We start from the raw sequence: 21,066 nt of genomic DNA, 5'->3' as shown, positions 1-21,066 counted from the left end.
AGCACCCACTGATGTGTAAAGTCGCTTTTACTCCCAGGCATCTGTTTTAGAGGCATTTTAGGAAAGGGTTTGCAAAGATATTACACACAACCAAATGGGTGATTGGATATTGATATAGAGACACTACATCATTTTATAAAGTATGTCTGGTTTTTTGCCTTGCTTGGACCTTTTTCCACCAGACAGGATGTGGAAGGGGCATGGTCCATGTAAAGGATGGGGATGGAATCCTGGGCACCTGGCAACTTTGCTAATGCCCAGCTCTTAGTGGAGTTGAAATTAGGATTTAAGAGTTCTTGGCTTCTTTGAAACTGCTATTTCTTCTTTTATGGATGACCTTGGCCTTAAATGAAATTACTTATTTTTCCCAGACTTAACGTTTTCTATCCCAATAAATATAGCTACATCTACAGGACATTCCAGGGACAGTAAGTAGTAGTGCTTGATTTTTGTCCCGTCCCCCAAGCCTGTCAGGTTAGCAGGGCCAAGTTTTACTAGCATCTAACTCCAAGGGAACACTTAGTCAAGGACTTTAAGCACTGAGACTGAGCTCAGCAAAACCTTGGAATTTTGGAGAATGAAGAATGAACAGGAGACAAAAGCCTTACTTTAGCATGCGACGTTCCCATAGACAAAGCACCAGGGGAAAATTCGGAGGTCAAAATTGGTCATATTATATTGCGCATTCAGTGTGGCGGTTTAACTGAATCAGGCCATTTCTCTTGGAACTCGTAAATCTTGAGGAAAATATTGCTTCAAGAAGGAAATATACTTAATACTTTAATGGGAAGAGGGTTCGGTCAGTTCTGAACTGGCGTACACCAGCCCGTTTGGAAAGTGCTGGAGCAGCCTCCTTCACTTTCTCTCCTAAGAAGGCCCCTGCCTGAACTCATGCATTATGGCAATCTGTAAAACCATGTAGAGGGACAGGCAGGGTAATGCAAGGTTGGCAGGCTACCCACAACCTCATCCACCACATAATTAAAGGAGAAAATACCCACACAGACAAACCAGCCCCCGAGTGAAAGACCTGCTATGTTTTTCCTGAGCATCTTGTATTTTTAGTTGTGGTTCAAGGACAATTTGAGTGAAAGATGGTTGTTTGCATTGCTAATGTGTCTCTTTCTCCTGGCAGCCTGAGAACATCCTGTGTGTGAATCGGGATGCTAAGCAAATAAAAATTATTGATTTTGGATTGGCCAGAAGGTATGTCTGTTTGGATGTAAGTACAGGGATAGAGGCAGGGGATAGAATGCATGTTCATTTTTGCAAAAACATAGCTGATATGCCTCAGATCCCATACCTTCATTTAGGATTAATTTAATGCAAATCACATTTACCCTAACCCTGTTAGATTCAAGATTCAAACATTGAGAAATATCCACAATGCATCTAATAAAAAATTGAGAAATGAAAACCTAGTCCAGTGAAGTTTATTAACTTATAAATTTATTAATCTTGAATTTATGTTTACCTACATTTTTGTATTTATTCAATTTATAAAGAGAAGATTTTAAAATGTTAGTAGTTTAAACAAGACTCTAGAAGAGTCTGGTTTCTTAGGGGAACAAAGAATTTGCATGGGTGTATTAACATCTCAGTGTGTAAATTAGCAAAAGCAGATACTCTGAGTTATGGTGGCATCTTGTCAGTTTGGAAAGGGTTATTCTGGCCAAATGTATGTGAGGGACTGAATCAGGGTATCTGTCACAATCTGTATCTAGATGTTCCAATTATTAAGAGTCAATTTCTCATGCTGTTTCAGAATATTAAGATTTAATAGGATTTATTTTTACTTTTAAACACCCCCAGAATGTTTTGCTGTTTTTTTTTTTTACATTATCCAAAATTATCTGGTGAAAGTTAATTTATTTTTTAGTTTGCTGTATAACTAAAGTTAATTTTATCTTGTAAATGGTGCCTGTTTTCATTGTTCATTAGTTTTGGTTTTTGATTGACATGCCCAACCCTCACCTGGTCCCCTCAATTTCAGATATAAGCCCAGAGAGAAGCTGAAGGTGAACTTTGGAACCCCAGAATTTCTTGCCCCTGAAGTTGTGAACTATGATTTTGTTTCCTTTCCAACTGATATGTGGAGTGTGGGTGTCATCACATACATGCTGTAAGTAACTTTCCAGTCTCTCACACACTCATTCTTAATCTGTGGATGGTCTAAGAGGTTTCACTATAAAGAGTTGACCTAGGTCTTTTAGAATAACTGTGCCATCTCCTGTTGCTTAGGTTCTGTTGAGTCTTATAATTAAAAGGTGTGAACTCCTTTCCCCATTGTTTCTAGGGTAAGAATAAGATATGTATGTCTCCTTCATAGGTCATCTTGAGTCCCAGGATACTACTAAGAGCCCTAAAAATGATTTTCTAAAGACCCTAAGTATTGATCTGTTTGGATCAGTATACAGTGGTCTGCTTAGCTTCACCTCAGCAATAATGCTTTCTGAGTATGTGACAGTACCTTGTCTTGCCAGCTGTAAAATACTTGAAAAGAAATTTTATTTTATTGTTTGAGATCTATTCAAGTATAACTACAACTGTCTTTGCTGCAGTTGCTGGATTAGGGGTTGGGGTGAGATGCATAGACAGGTTCTTGACTGCAATGATGGATTATATACTTGCAGTTTATTGCTATTTTGCTGCTTTAATTTTTAAATGGCAAACCAAGAAAGCATCCTGTCTATAAAGGATTCATGACTGTTTCAAAAAATACTCACCCTTAACCCTGTGCCTTGTAGACTCAGTGGCTTGTCCCCCTTTTTGGGTGATAATGATGCTGAGACACTGACAAACATCTTGGCATGCCGGTGGGATTTAGAAGATGAAGAATTTCAGGATATCTCTGAGGAGGCCAAGGAGTTCATCTCCAAGCTCCTGATTAAGGAGAAGAGGTAAGGCAAATCCTTCTCATGTTGTGGGAGAAGGGATGATTCAGTGCAGTGTGCACCATGGAATTAGTGGATTCCATTCCCCCAGTGACATCTACAATGAATGTGTAGCTCTGAACTCAATGAAGCTTGACTCTTTAACCCCATCTACTCTAGCCCAGGACTGTGTCAGTCATGGGGCTAGATGGGGCTGCAAAAGTTGTCTCTTTCTGATTTCTGCAATGAAGTTCCTGCGATCAAGTCCTTCTGGTTGGCCTCAGGTGACCTGTCCTCAATCTGTTCATGTCTATAAACATTTATGGGTCAGACAGTGTCATCTGTCTTTAGGGCATTATTTTTTTAATCATAGCCCTTAGCTCCCAGAGGGAGAAGTTTCTGTTGTGACTACTTTATGATGAGACAGTATATAGTTAGCTTGTGATCACACTGCTAGAAACACACAGGAATGACACTAAATTTAAGTGGATCTTCCTTCAAACTCATACTGTAGGCTGTCATGCAGCCTTATATTTTTCTCTCATGTTAAAAACACACTGATTTAAATTTTATCAGATGAACAAGTGTGCTCTTGAAATACAGAGGCTTGGTTTTAGTGTCATAGAGTGGGATGGACCCTAACAAGCCACTTTAGATGGCTTTATATCTAAATTACATGACAGTAGATGACATTTAAGATCTTCAGAGCCAATAACAGTTGCTTTGTGTCTTTGCAGCCTTTGGGCCCATTAATAAACATGATTATGAAGGAAGAGGGAGGAGGATATAAGAGAGAGTAGGATCTTAACCTGGATATGGGTTATGATTCCAGGAGGGGCATTCTTTCACATAAGAACTTAACAAGCCATCTGTCCCTGGGAAATATGTCAAAGCTGGCCTGGCACTCAGTTTATAGACCAAGCTGGCCTCAAACTCATAGACATCTGCCTGCTTCTATCCCACAGGTGCCGAGATTAAAGTCAGATACCATCAGTCTGACAAGTTATATCTTCTAAAAAGAAATGATGCAAAGCAGTTCATCAAACAGTGGGTCCAGAGCTGAACTTCTACAGTGGTAGTTCCCACCCTTCCTAATGCTGCAACCCTTTAATACAGTTCCCCGTGTTTTGGTGACCCCCAAACCCTTTAATACAATTTCTCATGTTGTGACCCCAACCATAAAATTATTTTCATTGCTACTTTGTAACTGTAATTTTGCTACTGTTTTGAACCATAACATAAATATTTTTGGAGATAGTTTACTGCTGCTCTAAAGGATGAGTAGACTTAGCTTAATAAAAACATCAGCCTGGAGAGAGGAACAATTTAGAAACTTAATTTCTTTGTCCTTGATCTCTAGGCATAATAACAGCCAAGGTTGTTACTGTTTTACATTTATGGATCCTAAACAATACAGAGATGGAAAAATGCCAACCTCTTTGAACTTTGGAGGATGAAAAACTCTGCATTTACTGTGAACTGTGTATGATGTGTGTGTGCGTGTATTTAATTTCTGCTTACTCCTGTTATGTATGAAGATAATCATCACAGTTTCATGTAAAGAAGGAGAGGCTGAGAGCCATGGAGTCAAATGGCTAGTGCAGAACAGATCCAGACGTGAGTTTTCTGGATTTAGGCATTTGAGTCCTGCCTACTCCTACAGTCTGGGGTCTTTTAAGTATCCAAGGAATATCAGATAACAGATGAATGACTGACTCAGCTCTCAAGTCAACACTTGGTTGAGGTTCAAGCCAAATATCACTGTCATCAAATAAATATCGGGGGTACAAAAATGAACCTGAAATATTATTAGAAGTTAGTTACAAGTACAATCGTAATAACTTTTTAATAGATCTTAAACATTTTTCATTAGACTGTAGGAATCTTTCAGCACCATCCCCATGGAGTGGTTAAGGGACTCAACAGCAAAGCCTTAGGATACTAAATAGAACCATGTGGGGTTGATAGGGCTGAAGAGTTTTTAATAATTTCTGCATGTTTGGGGTCCTATAACATTGATTTTTCTCAATAGTTTCATTGCAAGTGAAGACATACACTTCAATGTTTTCACTTAATAAAGCAATTGTATTGCAGCAATCCTTTACATCGAAGCTTCATGACTGCCTGTAACTATGTGATGTTTTTGCAGAAGCATATTTCATGTTGTTGCAATCAGTTTTTAATTTGAAAGGTTATTTTAATGTGGTATTTATTAGCAACCAAGTAAGTTTATAAGTTTTAGAGTTAGGATGTAATATGACTTTTATTACTCTTCATGTTATTTTTTTTCAAATTTTGTAAACAGTTTTTCATCTCCAAAAGAATAGAGTTTGTTTATAAAGTAATCTAATATGTTCTATTTTGATTATTGTAACTCTTCTGTTCTAATAAACTCCTTCATTCAAAAGTTAGCAGACAAATGAATTCCTACCTAAATCGCTTTTGTATTCATTGAGAATTACTGTAGCATTTTATTCTTATAAGTAATGTGTATTTATTTTTCAATAGTCTGTTAAGAATTCAATTTATGAATCTCAGATGTCATATCACAAAATAATCACTTATATTTGAAAAAACACTCAATTATTGATGATAATTTGATTATTGTCCTGCCTGTATTACCAGTGATGTTACTGTGGTTAGAGCTGATGGCTACCTCTGGGTATTTTTATACCACATGATTCCAGAAGACAAGCTTGACTGTGGGTTTAGCCACTGTACTAAAACCTCTGACTAGAGCCGGAGATAGATCACTGATGCAGGCCTCACTTGGTGTGTTACTCTAACATGCTTCTCAATTTCTTTTTAGTTGGAGAATAAGTGCCAGTGAAGCCCTCAAGCACCCTTGGTTGTCAGACCAGAAGCTCCACTCCAGACTGAATGCACAGGTGAACACACTTCTTGTTTCCTCTTTGCCTTCTCATCCAGAGGTGACAGTCAACTCGGCCTAAAATGAGATTTCTCCTAATGTCTTTGCTCACAGCCTCAAACCTCATGCTAGAAATATATTGCTTGGAGTATTTTTATTGATATATTAATCTTATAATTTATATGTTTCATAGATTACTTTTAGCATTATGAAATCACTGTATCTGTTGTAAAATATATCATACCACAAACTCACACATGTTTACAGATATATGGTTTGGGCTATACAAACACAGGTTGGATAAGATATGCTAATGTACATTTAGAAGAACTCTCTTTCTAAAAAAATTTTATAATTCTATATTCTCTATTTACATTGTATACTTTCTTCTCTTGGCACCGGATCTTAGCTATAATACTAAGCTTAGTATGAGCATATGTTTGAGCATACGTGAAAGAGATTTTTACTGGAGACTAATGACTGAAGTATTTTTAAGGGTAATTGAGCACACTATGCTAATCTCTTCAGGGGAAATCTGTTCACATCACCTTAGTCTTTGTGTTCTGACTCCCTAATCTGTCCTTTTGGGACAAAATCTAAACTCCAGAATCATATGTCTACTTGTATCCTACATGTTTCCTCTTGGGTCTTCTCAGTCTTTTCCATCTTGTGTCACTTTCAGTCATCCTTCTAGCAAAGTCTTTTATGAAGCACAATCAGCTTATGAGCATCTCCTAGTTCCTTCCTCTCTTAATCCTCCATTTCATATTTGATTAATCTACAAGTTCTGTACCTTGTATGTTCTAATTTTGTTGGGAATCTCTCTGGTTCTCTTTATGTTGTGTTGCCCTAGCCTGGGACACCTGCTCCCTGATTTGCTTCAGTTGCCTCCTAACTGAGCTTCTCTGCCTCATACGCTTTTCTCTTCTAAATAACCATGGATTACAGAGATAACCCAAAAGCAGATTCACTGCATTGAGTAACTTTGCTCAATATGTAGGCTAACAGGTTAACTGGGATAGATAAACATGGAGGGAGTATGCAAGTTCCATCTTCCAGCTTCAGGCTTGTAAAGATGTCTCTAGTGTGTGTATTGGTTGGGTGACTGGTGCAATGCCTGGGATAGTACATACCCTCAACACTTGCGTTTCCTCCTGCTCTCCTCCTTGTCCAGACTCCCTGAGGTTTGGAAAGGAACTTCTCTCAGACCAGCAAACCTTGGAATGACTGTGTGTCAGGTTCTCACTTTTTCCACAGCCATATTTTATTGAGATTAAATCTACATCTAAATTCAGCATCAGTACTGAGTTTTATTTGTGTCTGAATATACCTTTCCTTGATAATTGGTACTGATGCCAAATAAAAATAGACTTATTACCTAGCCAGTGCCTCACCCAGACTGCATAAACTGCTTATTAGGGCAACCAATCTATTTTGAGTCCATTTTCCACCAATGTATTTTTAACCAGGACTCTAAACACACATTGACATGTCAGGACAATATAGAAACCACAGCAAGGAATTAATGACACTATACAGGATGAAAAATGCTTAGAAATAATTTAGACCATGGGACCAAAACTACAAAATCTCCTTTATGTTATGCCACCCAGCTGGTAATACCTGAGGCAAATAGATATAACAAGAAAGTAATTTTTCAAATGTCTGTGCATATATCTAGTTACTAAAGTTATACTTACATGACACTGAATCTAACAGCTTTATAAAGATGAACACAAGTAACCCTCATGCTGACCCCATAATCCTGGCATTATTACTGTTCTTATTTTGTGATTAAGTACACTGAGCAGGGAAGTGTTGGAGTCTTGGCAGAGCATTACCAGTCTTTTGATGAGTGTATAAGGGCTTGAAACATGTTTCCAGACCTACTCTAGTACTATATAAATTCAGTATTCCTGGGTCTCTATATCCAACCAGTATATTTTATTTTTAAAAGAAATACAGGTTGAACATTTCTTATCTACAATGTTTGAGGCCAGAAGAGTTTTAAATCTTGGATCTCTTCAGATTTTGGAATATTTGCATATTTATACATATATGATATCTTAAGAAAGGGACTCCACCTATGTATGAAATCCCCTTGTCTCATATGTACCATATACGTATATCTTTGGGAAAGAGTGTGCAGTGTTTTCAGGGCATCTCCATTTTGATCATTATTACAAGGTCAGATGTAAGCTTTTCTACTTATGAGTCATGTTGTTGGAACTCAAAAAGTTTTAGATTTAGAAGCATTTCAAATTTCGGAGTTTTGGTAAGGAATATTAAACCTGGGGTGAGACTAAACTTTCACAGATTTACTTTTGAAATAACTTGGTTCTTATATGTTCTCAAGAAAATAAAAATTTACATTTGTATTAAAATACAATTTTAATTCTGATCAAAAATACCATTTTAACCATTTATTTTAAAGTATTTTGTATTTTCTTGTTATTCCTTTTAATTGTTCTATGTTCCAAAGCTCTTAGTTAGCTTTTGATCAGTCAAACATACCATCTTTTAAGAAGCATGTTTTTCTCTCTTAGAAATTAAGGCCTGGAAGTTCTCTGCTGTCTGGCTTAGGCTCTAATGACACACAGTAATTCTGCTTTGTTTTATGCCCCTAATCATATGCCACGCATCCCCATCAGAAACAGCCCTCTCAACTATCAGAACTCACAAGGCACCTCCTACAAAACTCCTTGGAGCTTTGCAGCCAGAAGAAAGAAATTTACCTTAGGATAATGTGGCTGCTTTTCTCCTAGAACAAATTATCCTTCTCCCTTTCTTCCTGTTCTCATATCTGCTAACAGACCCTGCTCTTCTCCTAGTATATGGTAAAACACTATAGACCACTCATACTTCACCAAGGGATTTCCTTATTTCCAATTTCTATATTAGTCATCTTTCCGGTGCTATAAGAAATATGTGAGAAGTTCTTGTGATAAGTTTTCTTTCTTTTTTTTTTTTTTTTTGATCACAACTATAATCTTATTACTATTGGATCTGTGGAGATATAGAACAAAAGAGTTCACTTTGTGACCAGGAAGAGAAAAACAGAGAAAAGAGGCTAAGGTCCTATTATCCCCTCAGGGGCATGTCCCCCAGTGACCTTTAAGAGGTTCTACCACCTCCCAGTAACACACTGCAGGCTGGAGGCTAAGCCTTTATTTAGCACATGGACCTGAGGGAGGGGTAGTTAAGAGCCAAACTGTATCATGACAATCTGCAATCAGAAAGTTTTCACACATCTCCCACTGTCTACACCAAGACAACATACCAGCAGTCACAGCAATACTAATACATCCTACAGGCCAGTCTTGTCTCCATCACTCCTTATCACCCTGCATCCTGTTGACCAAAACTAATGTTCAATACTATCTCCTTTACAAAAGCTGCAGAGTCTCAGTTTGAGGCCTTGTATGTCCTGTTAAATTTTCCTATCTGCTACCCTGATGTTACCCAAAAGTAGTTGTGTTCTTTAGTTGTCATAGCCCTAGTTACGTGAGTACTGGCTCTGTTGCTTTGCCAAAGTGGACTTTGAGCAAACATACATTTGCAAATTAAATGCAATGAGGGAGCAGGTAGGTGGACCCTGGCTTCAGTGTAAAGATAAGAAGAGACATTGGGATATTGCAGTAGATGAGGGCAGGTGCTCCTAGCAGAAGGGTGCTGGCAATTTTATCCTCTTGCATGTCTCTGGAATAGCACCATGAACCCAGTGGAAGATTATTAGTTCTTCACATGCTCTCCTATTGTAAGTGAGAAACTGATAAAAACTGTTCTAATCCTTCTTCCCCAATGTCTCTTGTTTCCTTAGAAGAACTGCAACTCTGGTGTTCTGAATGTCATGACCAAATAATTAATGGAAGAAGCCTATTCAAAAGGTTGGTCTCAAGTCTTCCCTGCCTTCTCCTATGGGAACAAATAAAATCACATTTGTCTGAGGATAACTGAGATTGCACTCCAGGGAAATCGGGTTCCAATGTACTTTTCTGGTCTTGAAACAGTTTCCTGAGAGATTTCTGTGGATTGCTTACATGAATGTAGTAAGAGAGAAATTGGGTATTTCTTGTGTGGACATTGAGGGAAACAGAGTGTTTGACCTGGCAAGCTGCAATCATATTACTGTGTTTTCTTCACTCCAGATTGACCATGTCCCAGTGGAGGAAGTACAGTTCCCTATTGTGTGAATTGTAGATAGCGCCATTCCACAGTTTACAGAGTGGTCCCTCTGAGATAAAGGCAAAGTCCTGAGACTTCCTAGCAGAGTGGGATCCAGACTTTGCATAGAAATTATCTCAGGTCACCATTACAGTTGTGTAACATCAGAGGCAGTGAGTGATGTCTGAGGAAAGAAGTAGCTCACCTGAAGCTATGTACCCTTAACCTGAAAACAGTGGCATGAGACACCCTGCTGCTTCAGAAGCTAAAGGCTGCATTTCCCCACAAAGCAGCTGGCTTTACCTTGGCTTTGCTCTCTGACCTCCAAAAATATCATCACTGCACACACATCACTGCACACATTATCACTGCACACATAGTGACTGTACATCATCACTGCCTACACCATCACTGCACACATCATCACTGCCCACATCATCACTGCACACATCATCACTGCACACATCATCACTGCCCACATCATCACTGCACACATCATCACTGCACACACATCATCACTGCACACATCATCACTGCACACATCATCACTGCACACATCATCACTACACACATCATCACTGCACACATCATCACTGCCCACATCATCATTGCACACATCATCACTGCACACATCATCACTGCCCACATCATCACTGCACACATCATCACTGCACACATCATCACTGCCCACATCATCACTGCACACATCATCACTGCACACACATCATCACTGCACACATCATCACTGCACACATCATCACTGCCCACATCATCATTGCACACATCATTACTGCACACACATCATCACTGCACACATCATCACTGCCCACATCATCACTGCACACATCATCACTGCACACATCATCATTGCACACATCATCACTGCACACATCATCACTGCACACATCATCACTGCACACATCATCACTGCACACATCATCACTGCACACATCACCACTGCCCACATCATCACTGCACACATCATCATTGCACACATATTCACTGCCCACATCATCACTGCACACATCATCACTGCCCACATCATCACTGCACACATCATCACTGCACACATCATCACTGCACGCATCATCACTGTACACAATCAATGCACACACATCACTGTACACAATCAATGCACACACATCACTGCACTCATTATTGCTGATCACACATCACTGCATACATCATCATCACTGCATACAAGCACTGCACAAACATCACTGGTCACATCCTCACTGCTCACACATCACTGCTCACACAGCACTGTACTCATCATCACTGCACACAAACTCATAAATAGGTTCTCTGGCCCATGCTCAGTTGGGTTGAATTGTTAGGGGATAGTTTTATGTATGCCATTTATACCAATGGTGAATTCAAGGCAAATTCTAAAGAATACTGAAAACAACAGGACACCAACCAAGAGAAATTTTAAAAATCCCCAAATTTAGTGTTTGAGGGGAAATACTGCCCTAATCTTAGAAAGTCTATGGTCCTTCTTGCACCCCCCTGCCTATCTTCTTTCATCTAGTGGTGCCTGGGACAAATCCAGAGTCATATTATGCTAACCAAGTGTTCTAACACTGAGCCATAACTCCAGCTCTAACTGGTTTTAATCTATCATTCTGATCTGTATTTTTCTGGGCCCAGGGTCTCTGCCTGTCTGTCTGCTGGGATACATTCTTTTAAGTGGCCTTGAATCTTTTGGAAAATACAATGGGGAGGGAATATATTGGTATATCATAGTCAAGGGCTCAAACCAGGGTTTGGAAAACACATAGCCTTCTGTGTCAGGGTCACTTAAGTGTCTGTCATTTATGTAAGAATCTATGACCAGTTAAGAAGGTTTGGAATTTGTGTATACAGGACATTCTTGTTTGTCAAAAATGGTATAGGGCACCAAAGTGAGAGGAAGCAGAGGAAGGTATTATTTTAAAGTCCATAGGAGCCCCAGGCCTAAGTAACAGCCTTTAGCCATGGCCTATACTGGGAGCTGTGAATAGTCAAGGCTTCAGAGCAACCAGGCAGTGGTAGTCCCCATCTCTGCTCTCCCTCTGCCTTTCCTTTAGAAGCAGCTTTGTCCCCAGCCACCACAAACCCCCTGGGTTTGCCACAAACCACCTTCCCACAGAGAGTCCTGGAGTCACTTTTGAGGCCTGGTGGGAATGAACATACTGGGTGACAGGAGGTTACATTCCAAGGGGAGGGCCTGTCGCCAGGGTCTGTGGGGAAAGAATGAAGAGGAAATGGTGGTGGGAGGAGGTAAAATCCTTCCATGCCAAAGCTGTCACTCTGAACCCAGAGTGATGGAAGACAGTGCAGCCCATGCAGAGGCAGCAGCGGAAGCACTGAGCTGGTCACACCATACAGCTGGGTACACTCTTTGCTGGAATTACTGAGATCGGGCAGGTTTTGGGCTGCCTGCCTCTATTCCCTGGGTTCTTTTAGTCTCCCTTGGCCTGTAAGTCCCCTTGCAGTTCAAGCAGAATAGCTTCAGATCTGCCAATCTACACAAGCTGTGTGCTTCATTATTCAATTGCTTTCTCTTTATTCTCAGCTCTAGGGGTAGAACCCAGCCTCATGCTTGATAAGCATGAAGCCCATTATAAAACTCCTATTTTTAAATTAAAAAATTAAATTTAAAGTATTAACTCAGAGGGCAAACTCCAGACTAGCTTAGTCTATAGAATGAGTTCAAGGTCAGGCCAGGTGTCTTATTAAAGCCTGTATCAAAATGTAAAACTGTGAAAGAGAGCTAGGGCTATGGCTCATTGGGATGGTACTTACCTAGAACATACAAAGCCCTAAGTTCAATTCTCTGCACCATACAAGAAGAAGCAGAAAGTGTGTGTGTGTGTGTGTGTGTGTGTGTGTGTGTGTGTGTGTGTGTGTGTGTGTGTAGGTGGGTGGGTGGGTGGGTGGGTAGGTAGGTAGGTAGGTAGGTAGGTAGGTAGGTATCACCACTGAGCAAACCCACTTGAGAAGATGAATGAGGTTTCTGGCAGCAAGTTATATGTGAAACTAATATTTAAATTAAATATTTATTTAAAAAGACCTGGTGGTTAAGGGTTATTCTTTTGGAAAAGAAAGAGGTGTAAGAACTATGAACAAGGCACAATTTATAATGTAAATTGAGACACTTAAGTCTCCTTTGATCCATTAGAAGTTTTTTTTTTCCTTTTTATTGGATATTCTCCATGTTTACATTCAAATGTTATCTCTCCTCCCCCTCCCCTTGCTCCATTAGAAGTTTCTTGATGCACCAATTAAAAAAAAAAAAAAAAAAAAAAAAAAAAAAAAAAAAAAAAAAAAAACAAAAAACCACCTTTCAAACAAGCCTGGTGACTTTTTGCTAATCACACCCAACTTTGTACCCTTTCTCATCTGCTAGGCACAAAAATCAAGACGTTGCTTAGTGCTGAGACCAGGCAGCAACAGTGTACAGACCTCTATCAGAGGTGGGCATACAGCAGCTCATTCTTTTGTGTGACTTTTATCTTTGGATTCATTCAAGTGTACAGAGAAAACATTTGCAGAGAAAAATTGTCTCTGTGCTGAATATACCCACTCTTTCCTCATCACTGTTCCGTAAACTAAGGGGCATGATTATTCATGTGCCATTATATTGCTAGCACTGTTAGCCACCTAGAGATGATTTTAAACGTGGGGATTTGTATGTAAGTTTTACACAATTTTTTGGAAGCCACTTTATATACAGAATTTGGTTTCTGTGGCTTCTGGCATCTGTGGGAAAGTCAGTGGAACACCCACCCCCACGCCTATATGATAGGTGACCAAATTTTCTGCCTAGACCAAATGCTCACTTTGATGCTGAAATAGAGTTGACCATGGACTGATGACAACAGCACAGGAGTGGCTGTGCTTCAGATGAAACAAAGAGGGCCTTGTCCCTCAGCATTGCAAATAATGTTAAAATACTCACAGGGACTTAAAAAAACCAGCCCTGGTGTGCAGTGGAATCTGTCAAACGGTCTCTTTCTGTCTCACACACATACACACTTACATTATGAAAAGTCCTCTGTGGTTTTCCTAAGGGGCACAACCAGCTAATTACAATTTTAAAGTCCTGCTGAATTAACAAGACTGGTATTTTGTTTGCTTTGCAGGAAAACTGCTGTGGTTGCTGCTGCTTTGAGAAGGCTTTTGGAAAAATCAGCAGTTCTGGTGCCTTGACCCCTGTGATGACTGGCAGCCATAGCATGGGCAGCCTTGAACTTGAACTTGGAGAGACTTTGTTGTACTCAGTGGGTGACCCAGGGCTGCTCCCTAGGGGCTCAGGCAGATGCCCACATCCCACTTAGTGTACAAAGGGGAAGATGTTTCTCGGCCTTCTTGGCTTCTTGTGTTTCAATGTTTGTTTTTATTTTGGGATGTTAGTGGGGCAGCGGGTATGTTCTGCTGTTTTTTGGACTACCAGAGTGGTGCTTGAAATGTACAAATCTGGAGGATACATTTGAGTAGAGAAAATGGCTTCTAGTCATCGTACTGTGCTTCTCAAGGGGGCAATTGTATCACCAGAAAAATTGTAAGATTTGGATCCTTTGGTTTGCATTTCTATGTGGTTTGAAACTGGGTGAATTCGATAGATTATTAGCTTGCTGGAACATAAGGTTTCTAAGGCAAGATCAGCTATCACACATGGTACTGTCCATGTATTCTGAACTCTCTCGTGTCACAGTTTCTACTCAGTAGCTGACTCCATGTTCAGATTTATGCCCCACCATTTTACAGAGTGCCCCTTGCTCTGGCCTAATGTACAAGTTCATCCCCATTAAACATGGTGGTTTGGGGAGATATATATCTATGGTTAGTCTTTAAAATGACAACCTTCAAAAGACAGCCATAAGAGCTTTCTTCAAGACCTAGGTGTCACCAGGAGGAGCTGGACCTGTGTATCCAGGGGAAATACAATGCTTGATGTCCAGGGTCAGTGTTTAGAAAGTGGCTCCAGCTTCTCAATAAACTGAAACAGTTAAAAGATCATCAACTCTAGCTACACAAATTCAAAACTATGCAAATTCTCATAGGGGTCAATGGTTATATGGATAAGGCAAAACTAATTTCTGGTTGTAAACTTTTTTCTTTTTGAGATGGGGTCTCATTATGTAGTCGTGGCTGGCCTGAAACTTGGTATGTAGACCAGGCTGGCCTCAGACTCATAGAAATCCATTCATATCTGCTCCAGAGTGCTGGGATTAAAGGCACACAATACCATGCCCAACATTGGTTGAAAATGTCTTATTTCCTAGCTCATGGGATATTAGCTGTCAGATCTTTAATAAGGAATATGAACACCACTGTAGGTGGCATTTAGGGGACAAGATAGTTTGGGGATACAGAAAGCAAAACAAGAAAAACACTTCTGTATGAAGACAAGACTTTTCAAAGCTCCGTGAAATTCCAGGGATGTTCAAGATCTCATTTCCAAATGTCCATTGAGTTTAGTTCATCAAAACAATGCCCCCAGTTTTAGCCATAAATTATTGTTATGGTTCCAATAGTAAGAATACCCTAGTGGCCCTGTCACTGAGGGCCAACATGAGGCCCTTGACTGATTGCCAAACCCTCATGGCCATAAGCATGCCTACCAGTAACCAACACTTCCTCATATCCTCTTCATGCTCAACTCTGAAATAAACAAAGTAGGTGCCACTCAGCAAAGGGCAGTATCCACTTTCACTGTTGTGCTATCTTAACAATCTGCTTGTTCCAGCCAGCATTCTCAGGCTGTGACACACACATGGTTTCCTTTCTTTTGTCCCATGCATTCACCCAAAGTTGGTTTTTAATACCCCCTTTAAACTTAAAATCTCTCTCTCTCTCTCTCTCCTCTCTCTCTCTCTCTCTCTCTCTCTCTCTCTCTCTCTCTCTCTCTCTCTCTCTCTCTCTCTCTTCTCTCTGTCTCCCTTCCCTCCCTCCCTCCCTCCCTCTCTCCTTCCCTCCCTCTCTCTTTCTTTTTTTCTTTCTTCTCTTCCTTCTTCTTCCTCTTCCTCCTCATCCTCCTCCTTCTTCTCCTTCTCTTCCTCCTTCATTTTTTAAAACACACACACACACACACACACACACACACACACACACACACACACACACTACACACTCAAGCTGGGACAGGTGGAGAGGTTCTGACTTCAGTGCTCTATTACCATGCTAGGCTTAGCAGATGCTATTCACTGAGCATGGGGAAAAATGCAAGCCAGTCCACACATTAATCCTCCTTAACCACAGCAAGCTGGAACTCACTCAAATACTAAATGGGACACAAGGGTCTGGTTGAAAACCCTGAATAGAAGGGCATTTTCAGTTCTGGGCATGGCCTCTCCCCGAGCCTGGGGAAGAGATCTTTGGCAAGACATGTAACTTTTATTCTAACATACATTGCCATACACCTGGGCCTGCTACACGTGGAAAAAACAGCTTAGGTCACATACAAGCATGATTTCTTGGCCACCTGAATTTCCACAATGACCCCACAATTTGTGGGTGTAATTGCTTTAGTTTGTATTTTTGAAAGATTTAGAAAGGAGACTGCTTTGAGAGTGGATCTTTCAATGGGCAATTAAGCTTGCACATTTAGATAGGAAAAAGGGTACTCTGCTCTAGCAAGAGCATTTTATAGGGAAGCTGAGGTGAGTTCACTCACCAAGTTGATGATTACAGGCTAGGTTACAGTGGTGCAGGAGATGATCAATGTGGCTTTGCCTGTCCCCACACCCACATAAGACTGCTCCAGTAAGTCAGCTATGATGTCAGCTCTGTTGCTGAATGTCAGCTCTGACGGGAAAGAACTTTGCAAAGCTGGTGAATCAAACCAGATGCCAGTTCTGTGGCTGTGGCTATTCTGTGGCTCTTATTGTCCACTTTTCCAAGAGGTCATCAGGATCTGGGGTGCTGTTTTTTCCTCCACCCTCTTCATGGACAGGAGGCTTCTTTTAGTTCCACCAAAGCTTGGAGCTGCTGCTTTCTTTAGCTAAGAAACAAAGTACACAGCACGTGTACTGTTCAGAAAGAAGTACCTTGAAGATAACTGCGAAGAAAGGGTGTCCATGTTCAGAATTTGGAAGGCACCAACACTTATTCAGAAACAGTTGATACATAAAAACAAGGAGGAAAGAGCTCACGCTCCCATTTGCTCTATAAAAATTGGAATAAATTATTTTCTAAGATAACTTAGGTTAAATTAGGTAACATATGTGTTGAGTGAGACCCATGAGTTTATTTTTTTGGTGGCTTTTTGCCCAACTGATATTAATTTATTTTCTTTCTTTAAAATGTAAATAGGCATGTATACTTTAGTGTTTTGAAGAACATATGAATAGTTATGGAAATTAGAATAGTCAATTTTCTTGTTTTGGAATCAAAATATGAATTTATACTAAGGAAATGAGGGTTACGCTCTTAATTCATTCCTTCTCCCTCTGACTGCTCCCTGTTACTCCCTTGCCTGGGCAAGGCATGCAATGTGCATACATTTTCTTGTTTAGTTTGGGCTCCAGGCCAGCTCACTTGGAAAATTTATTTGTAAAAGTATAAATAAGGAAAGGCAGGGCCTGTGGGCTGTGGTGGGTAGGCTCAGCTCTGCCATCCCTGTGGGCCATGCTGGTTGAAGCTCATTGTTCAGCATCTCCAGAGCTCATACAATGTGTTTGCTTTTAAATTTTTCTTCACTTATTTCTTTTTCTTAAGTTAGAATTTCTATCTTCCTCATTATGATATTCCTCTAAGAGCCAGTGTCCCCTTTTCCTTACTCCCTCCCTTTCTCCCTTCCTTCCTTTCTTCTTTCTTTCTTTCCTTCCTTTCTTTCTTTCATGCTGAGAATGGACCCCAGGACCTTGCACACACTAATAATATGCTATACACTGCACATCAACTCTTCCGTGACCTTTTTGAGATGAAAATTTCCTTTCCAAATGACAGAGTGCCTTCAGTGACACAAGAAAGTGGATGGATGATAATGGGTACAAGATTCACACCATGTCCTTGTGCAACCTGAAGTCTGCAGTTTCTCAAATTGGAAGTGCTTCTTGCCCCATTCTAGTGAGGTGTGTTTCTATAAGTTATCATTATATATGGAAGGCTTAAGCACATTCAAAAGAACACCAGATACCTGTTGGAGAAGTTGGACATGTTTGCATTTTGCTGTCACCCTAGCTTACAGATGTCAGTGTGTCCTTCTGAAGAGGTTCATTCATGCAGATCAGAACCTAAAAGTGGATTGTGCAGTGACCATCATGTATATTTTTATTTCTGAGTGCAGTAGGAACATTTGGCTATACTATTTTGCCTTATGAAAGTGCACTGTAACTCATATATGTGTATTATATTAAAGAACTATCTTGTTTTCTTTGTTCTTATTTATCTTCGTTAATGATTTAAATTATTCAATAAAGAAGCCTTGGCTGATGCTGACATAGCACAGATTCCCTCCTTTTTGACCATCTGATGATAACAAGACATTAAGATCTCCAAGGGACCTTAAAGGACCTTTATGTTAATGAGGGTTCCAACACAATCTCTGTGACTAGCAGATAATTCCATAGGAGAAAAGTAGCTGTCCCATTTGAAGACATGGTTGGTCCACTGTAGGAGTTCAGCTCTTTTACCCATTAATCCAAAAATATTGAACAACACATATATGTACATGAAATTTGTCTGGAGAGTGGAGTAGAGTTTTCCAATCTCTACCATAGCTGCATGACCCCTAGCATTTGCCAATGACAGCTCCCCAGCATGGAACCTAAGTACCGAATGGCTTCCCTGCCATAAGCTGCGGTGATGTCTTTTGGGCTTGAGTGTCTACTCTAAAAATATTAATGTTTAGCTCCCAAATGTGTATGCACAGCTGGGGTAACATCAGAACTGGTTGAGGCCTGTAGTAGCGTGCTCTTGAGCTGAGAAGTCCCTACCCAGGGACATGCATTTTCTGGTCCCTTTATCACAGGTGGAGGTAGAGACTTGTGTTGTTTCACTGGAGTAATTGCCCACCCTCTTGAACCCAGTCTCTCAGACCTGAGCCTTTAGGTGAATCATCTGATTTGTTCCTACTCTTCATCAGAAACAAGTTCTTAGTGTGCAATCTCAACACACTTGGGGTTGAGTGCCAATGAAATTTTCTCCTGTCCCTTTTAGTCCCTCTCCCAGAGTGAACTGGAGTAGACAGGTTGTCTCCCTCAATATGCTACAGAAGGATGCCATAACACCCTTGCTGCTTCCCTTTCCAGTCCCTACCAGGAAAGTGCATCACCATTCTGGCCTCATGATCCTAGTCCTAAGAAGATGGTTCTTTGTGATCTTCCTGCAAGTAACTTCTTTCCACATTTCCTAATTCAGGTTTCTTCAAGAACTTGTTTTCAATTTGCTCTGAATATCACTAGGTATAAATATATAGTCTCATACAAGAGTGTCCTTTGTATTTAGCTGGCTCATAGGTCTCTCAACACTCACCATTATTTCTGGAAACTTCCAAAATATTCTTTAAAAAGTTTAGGAACCAACGTTTCAGGGAGAGTAGCCTCTTGTGGGGGGACAGCACTGTAAATCACCACCCTGCAGCTCTTCTTGACCTTTTCAACCCCTAGCCACATCAGCCAAAATCTCTCCAGCAGAGGAGAGCTGCTAAGAAGACAGAGCTGAGCTCTTCCAGGAGTCCTGGATCACTAATGTGATGAGCACAGTTGGGCAGAAGAGTACAGCCACCATGCAGATTTCCTGTGTTCAGATATAACTAAGGGAAATGGAGACATTATGACCATTGTAGTCTTCTTTGGAGCAACTAAAAGCTTCCAGTAGTTAGAAGCCAGTGAAAGTAATAAACAGATCTCACCCTGATCCCTACAACCTTCCTTCTAGAATTTCATATAAAAACAAGGTATAGGCTGAATTATGAGGCACATGCAGATGAATAGCAAGTACACTTACAGACTGCTATGCTAGTCTAGAAAAGACCTCAGTTTCTAAGTTCTTAGAAGCTTTGTAAATGTCCTGTGTGGAGGGTTCATCCAACATGGATATGACAATATCTGCCTTGAGTGAATTTGCAAAGATGATTGAACTTTGGTCCAAATGTCTAGCTAGATCAAATGACAACATCCTCAATGAACAGCTGGACAATGGGCAATGGAATCAGAAGGTCTGAGAGCCATTTTTAAGAGCATAGGCTCCTGGGCCTTCGAGCTCTTTATACACAGCAGTAAATTATTATGGAGTAGCATGACACATCCCTTAGTTCCAGTTGCTTATGAGGCCGAGGCAAGACAATTGAGCACATGAACCTAAGACTTGAGCAGAAAGACTATGAATGATATTTGTACTGCATTATATTCTCATTCTTCATGTAAAGGTGTAAATATATGTGTTGATTTTTTAGCCAGTCGACATAATTTAGAAACTACTCATGATAACAAGTAGAAATAACTGTAATATACATTATGCTAATCAAAAGCTTCTGGTCTTGAACAAATAAATATAGGAAAAGAAGACAGGGATTTTAATTTTTCAATGTGCTCTCCCAGCCTCTGAGGTATAGTCTTGGTTAAGTTAGAATTTTCTGGATCTTACCTCACTTCTGTATGGGCCTTCTATAAGAAATCACAGATAAAAATCACTCTGCTTGGCCATGACATCTCACATAATCCTTCCTGAAAAAAAGTGATCTTAGCTTCTTCCTATAGTTTCCCATTGAGTTGGCTTAGGAACACACAAGTCTCTATGAGTGGACTCACTTTAACTCTGTGTTCTCAAAGCAATCTCTGCTCTAAAATACACATATCAGGAAGTGCCCATCCACTAGCCCAGGATATCATCCCAGAATCCCTTCTGGGGACTGGACTATTAAACCCGCTTTTCTCTCTTGAAATAATTTTTATGAACTTAAAAAAAAATAAAACTAGTCCTGTCTACCTGGTGAACATGTAAATCCACCATCCTGTCCCAACTCCTGGCACAATTCTGGTGTCACTATGTCTCTGCATAGTCGTTATAGTTTCCTAACTATTCATTTTTCCTTCTTCTTAGTTCTCCACAATACTTAAAACCTTCGCATAGAGGAATCAGGGTCTGACATTTGGCATTATTGACCCTTTTCTCCAGTTCTAAGCAGAGACAATCTCTGGGAAAATGTGTCCTTATTTGGCTAAATTTTGA

General features: G+C 40.2%; 1 protein-coding gene across 2 annotated transcripts in view; it reads left to right on the top strand.

Moving 5' to 3' along the window:
* MYLK4 (myosin light chain kinase family member 4) overlaps positions 1–18,337 on the top strand; it is a 77,677-nt gene extending 59,340 nt beyond the window's left edge. For both annotated transcript variants that reach the window (XM_080918213.1, XM_080918214.1), the window contains 6 exons: positions 1,136–1,206; positions 1,994–2,122; positions 2,748–2,900; positions 5,683–5,761; positions 9,563–9,629; positions 14,034–18,337. In XM_080918213.1, coding sequence (XP_080774339.1) covers positions 1,136–1,206; positions 1,994–2,122; positions 2,748–2,900; positions 5,683–5,761; positions 9,563–9,604 — 474 coding nt within the window. In that variant the 3' untranslated portion in view covers positions 9,605–9,629; positions 14,034–18,337. The remainder of the gene's footprint in view (positions 1–1,135; positions 1,207–1,993; positions 2,123–2,747; positions 2,901–5,682; positions 5,762–9,562; positions 9,630–14,033) is intronic.
* The last annotated feature ends 2,729 nt before the right edge of the window (positions 18,338–21,066 follow it).

This window comes from Micromys minutus (genome assembly GCF_963924665.1).
Source record: "Micromys minutus genome assembly, chromosome: 6".
Taxonomy (NCBI): domain Eukaryota; kingdom Metazoa; phylum Chordata; class Mammalia; order Rodentia; family Muridae; genus Micromys; species Micromys minutus.
The sequence above is the reverse complement of the archived record's forward strand: the minus strand, read 5'-3'. Positions and strand labels throughout refer to the sequence as shown.